This window comes from Bombus impatiens, unplaced genomic scaffold (genome assembly GCF_000188095.3).
Source record: "Bombus impatiens unplaced genomic scaffold, BIMP_2.2 scf_0248, whole genome shotgun sequence".
NCBI lineage: Eukaryota > Metazoa > Arthropoda > Insecta > Hymenoptera > Apidae > Bombus > Bombus impatiens.
This window is the reverse complement of record NT_176667.1, coordinates 34,026-47,862: the sequence shown is the minus strand read 5'-3', so window position 1 is coordinate 47,862 and position 13,837 is coordinate 34,026. Positions and strand designations below refer to the sequence as shown.

At 40.1% G+C, this 13,837-nt stretch overlaps 2 protein-coding genes across 2 annotated transcripts in view; one reads left to right on the top strand and one right to left on the bottom strand.

Annotated features, from left to right (window-relative positions):
- The first annotated feature begins 113 nt into the window (after positions 1 to 113).
- On the top strand, positions 114 to 6,343 carry LOC100743856. The gene is made up of 14 exons (XM_024366902.2): positions 114 to 1,205; positions 1,374 to 1,527; positions 1,614 to 1,707; positions 2,011 to 2,147; positions 2,218 to 2,358; positions 2,446 to 2,519; positions 2,596 to 2,716; positions 3,360 to 3,527; positions 3,595 to 3,815; positions 3,889 to 4,054; positions 4,134 to 4,270; positions 4,347 to 4,563; positions 4,637 to 4,830; positions 4,955 to 6,343. The coding sequence occupies exons 1-14, from the start codon at positions 1,129 to 1,131 to the stop codon at positions 5,043 to 5,045; spliced, it is 1,992 nt and encodes a 663-aa protein (XP_024222670.1). The 5' UTR covers positions 114 to 1,128; the 3' UTR covers positions 5,046 to 6,343.
- Positions 6,344 to 13,755: 7,412 nt separating this feature from the next.
- LOC100743975 (glutamate receptor ionotropic, kainate 2-like) overlaps positions 13,756 to 13,837 on the bottom strand; it is a 25,889-nt gene continuing 25,807 nt past the window's right edge. The window contains exon 13 of the mRNA XM_033320138.1: positions 13,756 to 13,837. The gene's annotated coding sequence lies outside the window, so the exon portion shown is untranslated.

The window sequence follows — 13,837 nt, the reverse complement described above, 5'->3', positions numbered from 1 at the left end:
CGTCGCCACACGGCGCTGTGTTCTCTTCTTTGCTATTATTGCTCCAAATCGAATCACGAAACGTCCATCATCGATTTTGTGCCCGAATGACGTAGATGCGGAGGTGTTTGAGCGAACAAGGTTGAAAATGAAATTTCATTCTGTCATCTAACGATCGATGACGTAATATTTTTTTCGTGCTTAAATTATGACTGGGTATTAATAACTCAAAGAAAAGGAGGGAAAAAGGTATTGAATTAATAATAATAAGCGATACGAAGTATGATAATTGAAAACAAATTATCCAAATTCTTATCTTACGATTTCCTACCTTAATATTTCTATACAGTTGCTAGTAGCGAATGTGTTAATGTGGAAAATCGTTAGGGTAAAATGAAACTTAATAACAATTTTTTAAAGTTTGACTTTAAATTTTAGATATAAGTAATTAATAGAAATAGTTGATAGATAATAGAAAGTGTAGTTAAGACAGTTAACACTCGATATGATATTGCAAAAATTTATGCTATGTAATGTGGGACAACTGTGAGAATAAATGTTTACTTGTATTGTGCAATCTTTTGTACGCTAATGAATTCACCAAAAAAACTATAATAGTGTTATGATAATGAATTTTTCTTTGTTCACACAGAAATGAATTAATTATTCGTATATTTACATTAAATAGGTCAAAGTCTGTTTGACACGAAGGTCTCGTACTTTCACTGCTTCGAACTATTTCAGAAGATTTATCGACTGATCGATTCACCTTGACTAATCGAGAGTTCTCTGTTTTTCCTGTTTTATAGCCTGTATTTTCTAATGGCGGATTCCAGGGATTTTTATTCCACATAAACTATAACCATTACCATTAATTAAAATTCCCCGAACGAGGTCATCCAGCGTACTGAATTTTGCAGTAATAAAATATTCAAAGTGTGTGGTAGATACGCTTCAGTGGTTGACGTTAACTTCACATCGATCGTTCGTTCGATCATAAACTGTCACCAACCGCGGAGTTCACGATCGATCCCTCCCTGCACCTCGTGTACTTTAAATACAACATCCGAAATCGCTTTCGGAAAATTCGTTATAAAAATTTCCAATGTGAATGATGACAAACTCGTTCTAAATGTCGTCACATACACGATGAGCCAATCGAACAATTTCGCCCATCCACGAAAAAAACCTGCAAAGTGCTCTCCGACTACTACTTCGCATCACAAGTATTTTCAACATTGTACAATTACGAACGTAGTTAAAGAAATATGCTTCATGATATTCCCGTCTTTTATCGAAGAAGAAAAATTCTAACGCGATATAAATATAATTTTAACGAGTAGACAAAAGCCTCTACTAGGTTAAGTCTTTACATTTTACTTACCTATTTGTAGGCTAAAACGAATTCCCTCGACCGCAACTTACATAGTCGACGACGATGAATGTATAGATCGACTGCAGAGTGCGTCGTTAGAAAACGCAAGTATCCTGGCGTCTAGGGATCGTCAGAAAGACATTAATCATATCAACAGAAGAATCGATAGAACGGTAATTACACAACCATCGATATCCTTCATTATTCAATGGCATCGTGCAACTTTAATTTCCCTGGCCTATTTTACGCGTCATTTTAGACCTCCAACACAGCATTCAGTGGCAGAAAGTTTTGGAATTGTCACGCTAGACCAACGAACATCTACGTACCGGAAAACTCCGTAATTCAAGAAGGTAATTCGTTACAAACAGAGATAATTAAATGCACGCGAGGAAAATAAAAACGCTGGTCTCGTTTGGCGTTGATATGTGACTGGTTGCGTGTATCATCGTATTCATTCATCTAATCACGTGCTCTTTGTTGGATTAATTAAAAACTTAATTGGTCGTGGAAATTGCGATCGGAAATTCTATCCTGATCCGCAGACATTCGTTATTGACGCGTCATTGCTAACCTGTCGAAGATAGAAACAAGTTTCTAGCTTCGAGGTCGAATGTTTCTAACTTTTGACTAACCGTAGAAACTAATTGTCCCAGAGAGCGAATTCATCGATACATTAACGAAGCAGTTATACAAGGTCGAAAATCAGGTGCAGAAAGTGCAGTCTAACTTAAAGAGAAGCGAAGAGCAAATAAAGTTAAAGGACCAGGAAATTTCCCGATTGAAACGGAAGGTTCTTCACTGTTTCCTTTATTCGTTGTTGTCGTCCTTTCATTTTCATGACGATTTACAAATTGTTACAGGTCAAGGAGTGGGAGACAAAGAGCAAGAATCAAGAAACACTACGAAAGAAGGAACAGCAGCAGCGGCGCGTGCAAGCCGATCATTCGGAATATCTCTACAGAAGATGTTTAATGCTCGAACAAAGAATTTACGAAATGGAGGTTAATTATATGTGCACGTAAAACATTTTATTGTCAGAGTTGCGTTCTTATTTCTTTCAACGTCATCGTGTTTTCATTCTCGTACAGAAATTCTTGGCCGATTATGGTCTGGTCTGGGTCGGCAATACGAACGGTTCGAAGCATCCTGAAACGATAGCCAAGTAAATCGAGTATACGTTACTATTTCAAGCGATCGGCACCCGATCGAATTAATGATCAGTTAGCCGTGCCTTTTAGCAACACCATCGAGACTTGTTACGAGCAGATTATCGCGAATATTGACCAGCTGAACCTGGCCGCTGGGAAGGGTGAAGTTCACGTGCAGCATAACGAAAGAGGAAACGGGGCCACCTTCAAAGTAAATATTTATTTATGCAGTATTTTCACACGGCAATATTTATCTTGTACAAAATAATTTACGACGAGTTAAACGTGAATCTTCCTTGAATTCTATTTTTTTCCTATCTTGTATTTTTGAAGTTCCCACAATTTATAAAGTATAAAACAAGAAGGTATATATATACACGTACATACACGTATATTCTAGATATTTATATAATTTGCCAGGAATGGTAAGATAGATGAATTCCTATCCTGTTTTATATTACATGTTCTCATAAAACAGGGTTACGTGATCGTTTTTCCCTTTAAACATTCTGTGAGACGCTAATAGGCATGTTACATCGATATTTGCACTCGTAACGTCGGTATCAATTTTCACCGTCGATTCTTTGGTCCGGATGTAAACTACACATATTCTAATGTAACACAGAAAGCTGATGTTAATCGATAAAACCGGTTACCTGTGCGGAATAACAATATCGAATATGAGTTACGAGCTCGGTAAATAATTACGGTGCAATTCTGGCTTGCAGCTGTTATGAGTCAGTCGCGATTTCTTAGCGTTTGTTTTTCTGGTGATAATTTAAGAATTAAATACATATAACGTGTATTATCAAGATGGAGTTTAATAATATAATATGTCTCTTAATTGTTTAAAGACCGCATCTTGCATGTCATTAAAATTCTACAAAAATGGAATGATAGTTCAAGATGGCCCATTACGATCCTACAACGATCCAACCGCGATATCGTTTCTACGAGATATCTTGGACGGCTATTTCCCTTCTGAGTTGCAAGAAACTTATCCAGAAGGTGTACCATTCAAGGTGAAATTTCAATTTTAATTTCTATTGAGAAAAAAGGAATGCGTTACTTTGAGGAGTATTCTGTTAGGTAGAGGATCAGAGAAATCAAGTATTCTTGAACTCCGATTTTCCTGGCCAAGGTTATCGATTGGGAAAAGAATTGGCTGATAATACATCGATGTCATCTAGACCTTCCACTCGTAGATTTCCTAATAATCAGAAATCGGCTCGTCGTGGTACCTTTACGAGAGAGAAGGATAGTCTATATAATTTTGATCTTTTTAGGGAACTGACGCCTGCCACAGCTAGGTATAAAGATTCGGTTAAATCTAAATATATAATCTTCTATTGATTTACGATTGTATAGAAAACTCGTTGATAGATCCATGAAACCAAAAACTCCCTCAGAAGCTCCTCCTTTAGAGATGTATGTTCTTCGTTCCCAAATTTTGGCATCTCACAACAATATCTGCTCCGACACTCATTTACAGTCGCATATTAACGCGGAGCTCGGTTTGGGCGAAAAGAAATCGACTCGAAGAGAAAAAGTAATTTTTCATGAATCTCTTTCACGAATCAACGAACCTCCTACGTTCATAAGGTTCACTTACAATTATATTTCGTAAGCGTGACACGTCTAAAAATGGAGACTTCGATACCTCGGCTCGGGAGATCCCTTTAAAATCCAAAGGTATTATGAGATTTCCAAGCTCTGGTAGATGTTATCACAGTTCCACCGATAGAGCGTCTAAATTATCGCCAAAGTAAAAATTAATTGCTAAATCATGTAATAACTTTGATCAATATCAGTCTATTTTTACAACGTTATCTTTCATTTAGTCGATTGGATAACGCGGATGAGATTCTCAGGCAACGATCAAGATCCGCCAGCCTACCAAATTCCCGATTTTCCATTACGTCGAGGTCAGCACCGAAGGTGAACGCCGATACTTCGCAATTTTCGCTTTCTCAAGTGCATCAGCAAAGTACGGCTAGAAAAAATCAACGTGCTCCAAGGTCTGCTGCACCAGTTAGGAAGAATGCAGGAAGGAATGCAGTAAGAATATAATTCTTTTGTAATCGGGTGACTAAAATAGTGATTCTTTCTGATGGATTTTTAATCCTTTCAGCCTCCTATTCTGCATCAGATCAATGAACCGTCTGGAAAACCAGGCGAATTCCGATTGAAAGTCAGGTCTTTGAACGGCGGTACTGTTTATCTGGTACACGTGTCTGCCGACGAACCGATAGCTCGACTTTATCAATTGTTAGATAGAACCATGGCAAGAACTGTCCCTCGAGGATATAAAATTGTTCTCAGCGGGTAAAGATTTGTCCAGCATTTTCGTCCTAGAATTTTATTCCCTTCGAGAATTCTAAATTTCAGAATATATATATATATATATATATATATATATATATGTTTATTTATATTTTTATATTCTCAGTTATTCACCGAGAAGATTGGATCATCTAGGGACAACTTTAAGGGAAATCGGCATCACTAGAGACAGCGTTTTGCATTTAGTGAATGATTGAATTTGCAACTTTTATATTTGTATCGTTTAAAAGGAAAAAATATTGTAAAAATATTAAGTTTGTAGAAAATATAATGTAGGAAAATCGACTTTTATCGTTGCATGATAAGTAAAGTTGCGAGATCTTAGTTTACAATGGTTGATAAAAGAATCTTACGGCATTTTACCATTGCTGGATATTGATATAATGTGATATAATTCCTATATTCGCCGTAGTAAATCGCAGAGGGCGTAAGAAATACTCTCATTCTTCTCAAGATCGGTATTTCAGAACGTGAAACATGAAGTTTCATACAATGTTATGTCCTGTACTTAGTCAATGCATTATTGTTTGCTTTATCAATATTTATCACCTGAAAACAGTGTCATAAATATACGACTATAAATACAAGGTGATGCACTAGCGTATAGTAATTAATTTCAGAACACTAGTCTTCTCATGTCTTGGAGGATCGTTGATTTATGCTTAGCCTATTGGTCATGTACTTAAGTGTACACGTACCTTCCTGAGATGCTAGGTACATACCTTTACAATAATGGAACCTCAGACGCTTATCTTTCATAACGCTACAATGTAAATTTATGATCTTCAGGATGATAATTCACTCTTATCGATCCAGGCTTCTACAGGCGATAGAAAAGATAACGTTTTAGGGATAGATTAGATAATAAATTTTCTAAATTTTAAATTAAGTAAACAGTGAGATTAATGACGCGGAATTTGTAGAAATATTAAGGAGGGAGAGAAAATTCAACGTAACTTCGCTTCAAAGCTTAATATCAAGACGCTTTTTACAAAGCTACTTTTAGAAATTTAATTGCGAATTCCTCGAGCTTTCGCTGATGGTTGATGTGAATAGGCGAAGCTATACCATGATTCGCAACATAGACTTTTAAAGAAGCTGCCGACTGTTCGTGACGTTGATATCTCATTACTCGTTTTCAAGATCCGAATCTCTAGAAATATCGATGGTTTCCTACTCTAGAAACGTTTCGAGCTTTGCGTGCCGATAATGGAATATTCAGCGATGCCGTTGCAAACTTTTCCATGCGTTTCGTCGTGCCAGAGAATTTCCACTCGTTACTCAACCACGCAAACTGTGCCTGACGAAACTTGAATCGTTACAAAAAGGTTGGAAGGCGAAACGTCGCTCTGAGACAACGACGAATTCCCTACTACTTTAGAAGTTGTTCTTTGCGCCGAAAAGATAAGCCTTCAACGTTTCCAGGAAATTCCTATTGCAGCTTCCTTTGCACAATATTTTAAAATATTGCTTTTTAGAATTATTGGCCCATTTATTTCTAGAATGATTGGCGCATTTATTTTTAGAATATCTGGCCTATTTATTTTAAAAATAATTTATTTCTTTATTTTATTTGTATCAAAATTCATAAGGTGTCGTGGATCGTCTTATATCCGAGCATAGACCTGATAATAATGATCGACGAATATTTAACATCGACATGTTCACGATAAGAAGAACTTCTGACCAATGACTCCAGTCGTTCCTCGTATTTTACCAGGCGATAACGCGGCAGTCTTCCGGAAAGTCACGATTACCAGTTGCGACCAGAGCAGCGGGAAAGAGTTCATCGGCTACCACTTGTCTTCAGCAAAGATTAAAGCTGTAGAAGCGTGCCGTTTCTTCCAAGTACACGTCGATAGTAGCCTACAGACACAGCAGACCAAGAATCACTCCTTAAACGTTTCGCTCATTTCGTACGATTGAGACTTCTTTACTCTCCGCTTTCCTTCCTGGTGACGCCGAAAAAAGGGCGATAGTCTCGTGGGGTAAATGCCAGAGAGATAACGACCCACGTAAAAACTCAGGGCGTTACGTTACGCTCGATTTACTTGACCAACGGCAGGTAGTGCGCGTTCAAAGAAACATAGATACATTACATTTCGCAATGGACTCGGTCAGAGATAAGCAGGTTAAGTGAGACCTATCTGTTAAGGTTGGAATGAGGAACGATCGGGGTGAAACATGACTCGAAAACCATTGCTTTTCGTTTTGGTTGTTGGTTATCGGTTTGTTTCGAGTTCGTTGCCACGTGAAACGAACCTGCCATTTGATTCTTCTACTCGACAACATCGTAATTCGATAAAGTGGCAACGAAGTGCAAATAGAATGAAAATAAAGATGCAACTCGACCGTATTTAGGTTTTAATTACGCGGAAATTAACGTTACTGGAAGGAACAATTAAATTACTACCAACTCTTATAATTATAAGATTGTTTGAAGTTATGTGACGTTGAAGTTTTTAATCACTTTACCTATTCATTCCCGTTGACATCGTATTCCCCTTTCATTAAGAGACGTCTGATTAAATCGCCGAATAACCGGAATCAATTCGACTTTCTTACTTTTAACGATACAGAAGGCAAAAGGCAGGGATTGCTCTTTCGGTCTTTGTCGTTTTTATCGATAATTCCATCAATCCATGGCCAAACGGTGCTGCTGGAACTGTCACCACAACCCGTGCAGATCCATCACGAGGCCAACGAGAGACTGCGTTTGTCAATCAACATGCAAATCGAAAGTTCCCACGCCACCCTTGGGGAATCTTTAAATTTAATCAGCCGGCATTTTCCTCGCGTATTATCTCCGTCTCGTTTCTGTTCATTACCACAACGTTGCCGAGAATGGTCGAATCCCCAGGGACGAAACTTTTACCCGTCCAGTCTGATTAAACGTCTCGAAAGAAGCTTTCCACGGGAATCCTCGATGAGAATTCCTGTCCGTTCTTTTCGCGCTTAACAAACGAGAAAATAGATTTCACATTCTCGATTCACTAACGGGAATTCAATGGCGTTATGGATATACTTGAACGAAGCGATATAGTAAGATTGGACGTAAAATTGGTCCATGTAAAACTGTAAATTATACTTTCGAAGCTCCGATTTTATGGCTGATCATCGAGCTGTTAACGATGACAGAAATTCATTGAAAAAAGTTACTGACACAGGTTATTATACCTTTTCGTAATAATCTGATATTCTTGTTTCTTAAAATGTATGGATATCGAGGAGTACTTACGTGCCAGTTTAGCGATAATAAATCACTCGTTATAATCTAATCGTAAAGAATGACGGAACACGAATGGTGTAGCGAATCGTTCGATTCCCAGGATCTTCCGTCTCCTTATTTCTTATTTTTCTTCTCGCCTCGTCGCTCCTCTTTCGTCCGTTAAACGTTAACGAGTTATATATTAAACCACCCCTACTCGAAGATGAATTATTAAGAAATAATCGTTCGATACGAACGGCTGTTGTCGTTACGTTAACAAGCATCTGCCTTACGTCCAATTTTTCAACCGTTTTTAGACCAATTCCACTCCCTTCGTTCCATTATTCGCAAATTAGACGCGAAAGATCGATTCGTCGTGCTAAATAACACGTTTCTCCTTGTAATTTACTAACGAGTCACCCAAACGAACGGACACAGAAGATCGTAGATGAAGATCGTAACGTATACTTTGAAGCATCGGGATATTAGACGAGCTTTCAATTTGCTTTATCGTTTCGAAACGTGACAAAGAACGATTGAAGGAAAATGGGGAAATTCTGTCAAAAGGAAGGTTCCTAAAAATCGAGACATTTTGTCTTCTGGTCTTTACGTCGCAACGTGTCGCTAATCAAAAGAACGCGCGATTGATTTTGTCTTGTCCTCTATCTGTCTCTATTTATTCTGTCCTACTAGAAACTTACTGCTCCAAAATTCCACCGTAAGATCCATTCAGCGTTTCTTCTTTCATCGTGGATAACAAGACCTCGTGTTCTTCATTCACGACGAAGCAGAACGTTCGACGACTTGTTCGTATTCCCATTAACGATCGAAGAAGCGGCAGGAAAGGATGGAAAGGGGAGAAGATTCATTTTATGGCGTAACGATATCGCAAGAATTAACGAGTACGCGTCGATTGGGAACCGGCTGAGGCTCGATAACCGACGGCGTTTCTTATTCCTTTTCCGGCAGGCCGCTCTTTCGACGATTCTCTCCCTTTTCATCTTTTTGCCCTCCGCAAGGAACGACGAATGGCCCAGATTTTAACGGGCTCCCTTTGACGCGGCGCGGTTAAATGAATGCAATTTTCAATATGGGGCGATGGAAGCCAGCCACTTCGCCGTGACAATTTAGTTCCATGCCTGAGATCCTGAAGGAGCGAACAGTCGGAAACGCTATAAATAGAAGAGAGCATATTCGAACAATCTCGGGCCAATTCCATTGGTAGAAATGATATTTCGACGTAGTTGACGGAAGTAAAGCGTTCTTGATGTATCTTGTTATATCATTTAAATCTTTTACTTCGTATAAAGGCAGAAAACCAATTCTTGATTAATGATAATGGTAATATAAGTCACATGGAAATACAAATTAAAGCGTTGATAATCAATGTGCTTGAATAGTAATAAAGAATAATTAATTTTAATGCAGCATTTAGCAAATTGAAATTATTTATGAAACGCACTATTGTCAAACACGGTCTTCAAATTCAATCCTAAATTGCACTTTGAATTCACTTAATTATAATCGAAATTTACGTGACACGAAATTAAATAAAGCCGCAAGTGTTGTTTGACCAATAAACGTTTCGACACTGAACGAAACTTTCCCTGGAAACGATTCTCATTAATTTCCATGATTCGATGTACGAGATGGAAACTCGTATTGGCTCAGTGGTGATTGAAGTCAACGAACACGCTATTAAGTGGGAAGACGGTGATATTCGAGAGACATCGATAGGCTGGCTTGATAGTCCCGAGCAGGAAATGAGATTTGCATAATTGACGTAGCGGTGGTGGTAAACGAAATTACGCTGGCCAAAGGAACGTAGGATCGATCTGAATATGTATCGAGGAATAAGCGATGATGATTGATGAACTATCGGTTCACTTGTCATTTTGTCCACAATGACATGGCTGTGTCCCTCTGTAAGCCTTCTGTCCTGGTTCCGATGGAATCGATGAATTTGTTAGCAGAGAAACGAAATCGCTGTTCATTGCTCCAGTCGTTTATTATCGTTTTCGTCGAATGCTCGGCTACGAAAGAAAGGAAGGTATCAAGGGAAAGGTACATACAAGAATTGCTTGTAAAACTTGCGAGTGATAGGTGGAATTCGTTTCACGAGGATTTGGGACATGGGATCGTTTTAATCGTGGTTTGACTGAGAATGGATGAATTTTGCACGGAGATAGAAAAAGTGATAATATTCAGTAAAACATGTATATAACAACATTTAATTGTCTGTCTTATTTCGGAGAGATATGTTTAAGTTGACGATTCACTGCGTATCACATTCACTCGATCGAGGAGCTGAGAATCGAGAGAGGAGAAACTCTTGCAATCGTTGATCGACGAAATGAAATTTCCTTTTCGAGCTCTCAGAGCCTCCATCGCAAAAAGAAAGTCGATGTATTTCCAATTACTACGCCAAATGTAGAAATGTCTAGATCGATTAAGTAAATAAAATTTATTTATTGAATAGTGGCACACCAGTGATGACGCGACAAGTACGTAGTTATGAACTGTTGAACACTCTCCCAACCAACACCTCACGCTTCGATTCATTCCCTCCCGGCAACGTAATATTCGTCGCAATAATATCTCCCTCATCTCCGCAAACGCTTCCGCTCTTCAATTTTATTTCATCGAAATATCGCAATCACGATGATTTCTAGTCAGCCCTCTCTTCGAGAACGAATCGTGCCCGCAATTTATGCGCTTCCGGCGTAGGCAAATCGAAATTCCGATCGCGACCTACGAATGAGCCGAAATGAGAGACACGAGAACAGACAAAGAAGAACGAACGCCGGTTCGATAAACCCACGTGTCTCGACTTTGACGAGGGTGAGTCTCTTAATTAATCGACGCGGACGAAGAATTCATTTATCAGCAGGCTGGGATTAGTGTTCCTCCGAAGGCAATTACGCGAGCATCCCATACCCGAGACTCGATTATTTCGGGAACCATTGAAAATTTCTTGCCGTGTCTTTTCATTCGCTTCCGACAAAGTGAACTCTTCATCAGCGACGTGATAAAGTTTCGGCAAATGCGTTGATTAATATCCACGACTTTCAATTACGCCCCCATTAAAATTATATATGCAAATGAGAATATACTTATTTTTCGGCAGCGCAATCACAATATTCGTCGCTGTTTTCGTTTGAAAACGTTCGCGAGGAAATTTGTGGTCGCATCGGTCGTCTCGTTATCGAATTACGCAACGTCACGCGATCGATAGTCTGACGTAACTTAAAAATCATCGTCGCTGCTTGTCATCCATGACATCAGTATGGATTATCCTTTTTTTTGGCACGATTCGCTCCTGTTTCTTATCACATGCGCTCAATCATACACCCTTACATCCCCTTCCCTTTGATATCGTTAATAACGCTTTAATAAAACCGTCGAACGACGTTCATTTCTCTTTTTCTTTCAACAAACATAGTTCCTTTTGTATATTCACAATACGTATGTGTTTGTGTGTATCTATTTGTATGTTTGTGTTTGTTTGTATGTATACGACGCGGTGCGCAACACTAAAAACGCCATCGAATACGCTTCTCGATAACGGCGTCAGTTGTTCGAATTTCGTGAAAAAACGGTCACTGTACAACGTATCGTATCGTCTCGATAATAAATTGTCGATCGTGTCAAAATATGACTAGGTCTCTTACGTGGCTACGCACTTACCTATGGCATTACATGTAAACTAAATTTAAGATGCGGGTATGCGCGCGTACACCGCGTACCAACGTGCTCGTGTACGCGTCCATACGTGTGATCTTTTCCTTTATACAATCGTCCGGTAAAAGTATGTTCTATCGTGAATCACCAATCGCTGAACAAATTCGATCATGTACAACCGTGTCTATTATAATACAGAACGCCATCGAATCAACGAACTATTTCTCCAAGCACGCTTGCTTCGTCGACAGGATGTTCTGGTCCGTTTTCTACAATATGTTCCTACGATGCATGTAACAGCGAGGATCGATCCCTGTATTCGATCTTTCGAGGCTGCCTGGCACGCCGAGAAATTCATTCGCAGAATCTGTTCCTCGTCCTTCCTTCCGTTGTATAAAACGCGTGAAAAATTCTATTTCGCGGCGCAATAGAACTCGCAAAGTTGTCGTTAGTCCATCGTTGGCGACTGTGCTCGCGGACACAACGGCGCGGAAACAAAGGTCAGGATGCAAAATCGTAAACGCTCAGGTAACGCTTTGGAAATTTTGTACTACGTCCTCCGATTCGTCTCGCTTCTCGCAGGAAACGGCCGAGGCTGCTCTAGTTGTTTTTTTCCTTTTTTTTCTAATTGTCTATAAGACGATAAATTTTAATTCATCTTCGTTCTTCTTAGTTATCTGTGATCGTCTTGGTCGTTTGGTCGAAAAGATGACGACAGTACACCCGTCCTAGGCCATTAATCTTCGTTCGTAAACACGTCGTTTATCTAAATCCTGCTCTCGAAACGTTGTGACGTATCCCACGTATATTCTTCGTTCCGTTCTTCTTAAATAGTACTTCATTGTGCATGTTTCGTGTAACATTGCGATCGAGTTCTTCCGAATCGAAAAATCTTCGTTGGTCACGTCGACTCTCAAGAATCGATCTTTCGCGAAGGTGAACGCAAGGATCAAGTTTTAGGCCGTGAATTCAAATAAACACGCGGCCGGATTAAAGCTTCCTCTTTGTTCACGTCGTACTAGATCGTTTGACTATGTTAGGCTAGCTGCTGGCAGTGATCACTATGAGTTTTGGTCCGAGTCTAATCACACGTATCGTGGTCGTTGATCGATAGTAACATGGTTCTTTTCCATCACTGGCCGCGTACGAGGCTACTTCTTCAGCGTGCCAAAAGAGAACCCATCGCCCGAGTTCTCGACCTCGTTTCTGGCTCCATTATCGATATGTTTAGCTTGGAAATCGGCCCGAACCCATCGCGTCGGGCAGTCCGGGCAATTGAATCGGCCGTTTAACCACTATTCGACCCTCCCTTTCCCCAGCCTCGAAAGTCCTCGCCTCGAGTAGCGAACGATTCGCTCACCCGATTGATTGGCGTTGCACACGGTGTTTCATTTGCTATTCAGCTTCGTCAGGTCGATGGAACGCGGTCGTTTGGACGGTGACGCCTTTCGATCGCCGTGCAATCGATCCTGTTTTATTAACGTCCGCTCGAGGAGCATCCACCTCCGGCATCGAACAATACGGATTATTCGTATCAAACACCTGGTTTTACGATCGATCTCTCATTTGCAATCAGCACGATAATTTAATTTGCTGTTTCGAGCGAACTTCGTCCACTGTCCACCGTTCGTTTTTTATCTTTTTGTAAAATGGTCGACGTATCTCTATCGCGTTCCATCTCGATCAACGTCTCTGTTCGTGTATTGGTAACATGGTCCTCGACACGATCTCTCGTTCTAGATGATCCATACCGATGGACCGGGTTTTTTGGCACACGTCGCAACTTGTCCACGTTCGTTCTGTATTTTACTAAACGAATCTACATTGTTGTGTCGTCACGTGGATAGTCGATCGATCGATGATCCAACGTCGCCGATGGCACAAGCCGGGCCGCGTTGTGGTCGACTCAGCCGCCCCGGCGACTACATATGCTATAAGCAGGTCTCCTTTTGGTCGACCACGTTCACTACTACCGAGGCCTGGGTGGGCAGTTCCTTTTGGACGGGCACACCTGTCGGCACCTCTTCGAGTATTGGTCAAAGGGTCGTGGTCCTCGATACTGCCGCCGAGGGCGGAGGCGGTGGCGGTGGCGGCGATATT

Coding starts and splice junctions, on each gene's coding strand:
- LOC100743856 (XM_024366902.2), top strand. CDS start 1,129: ATGAGCCAATCGAACAATTTCGCCCATCCACGAAAAAAACCTGCAAAG. Junction 1,206..1,373: donor ACTACTACTTCGCATCACAA/GTATTTTCAACA, acceptor ACCTATTTGTAG/GCTAAAACGAATTCCCTCGA. Junction 2,717..3,359: donor GAAACGGGGCCACCTTCAAA/GTAAATATTTAT, acceptor AATTGTTTAAAG/ACCGCATCTTGCATGTCATT.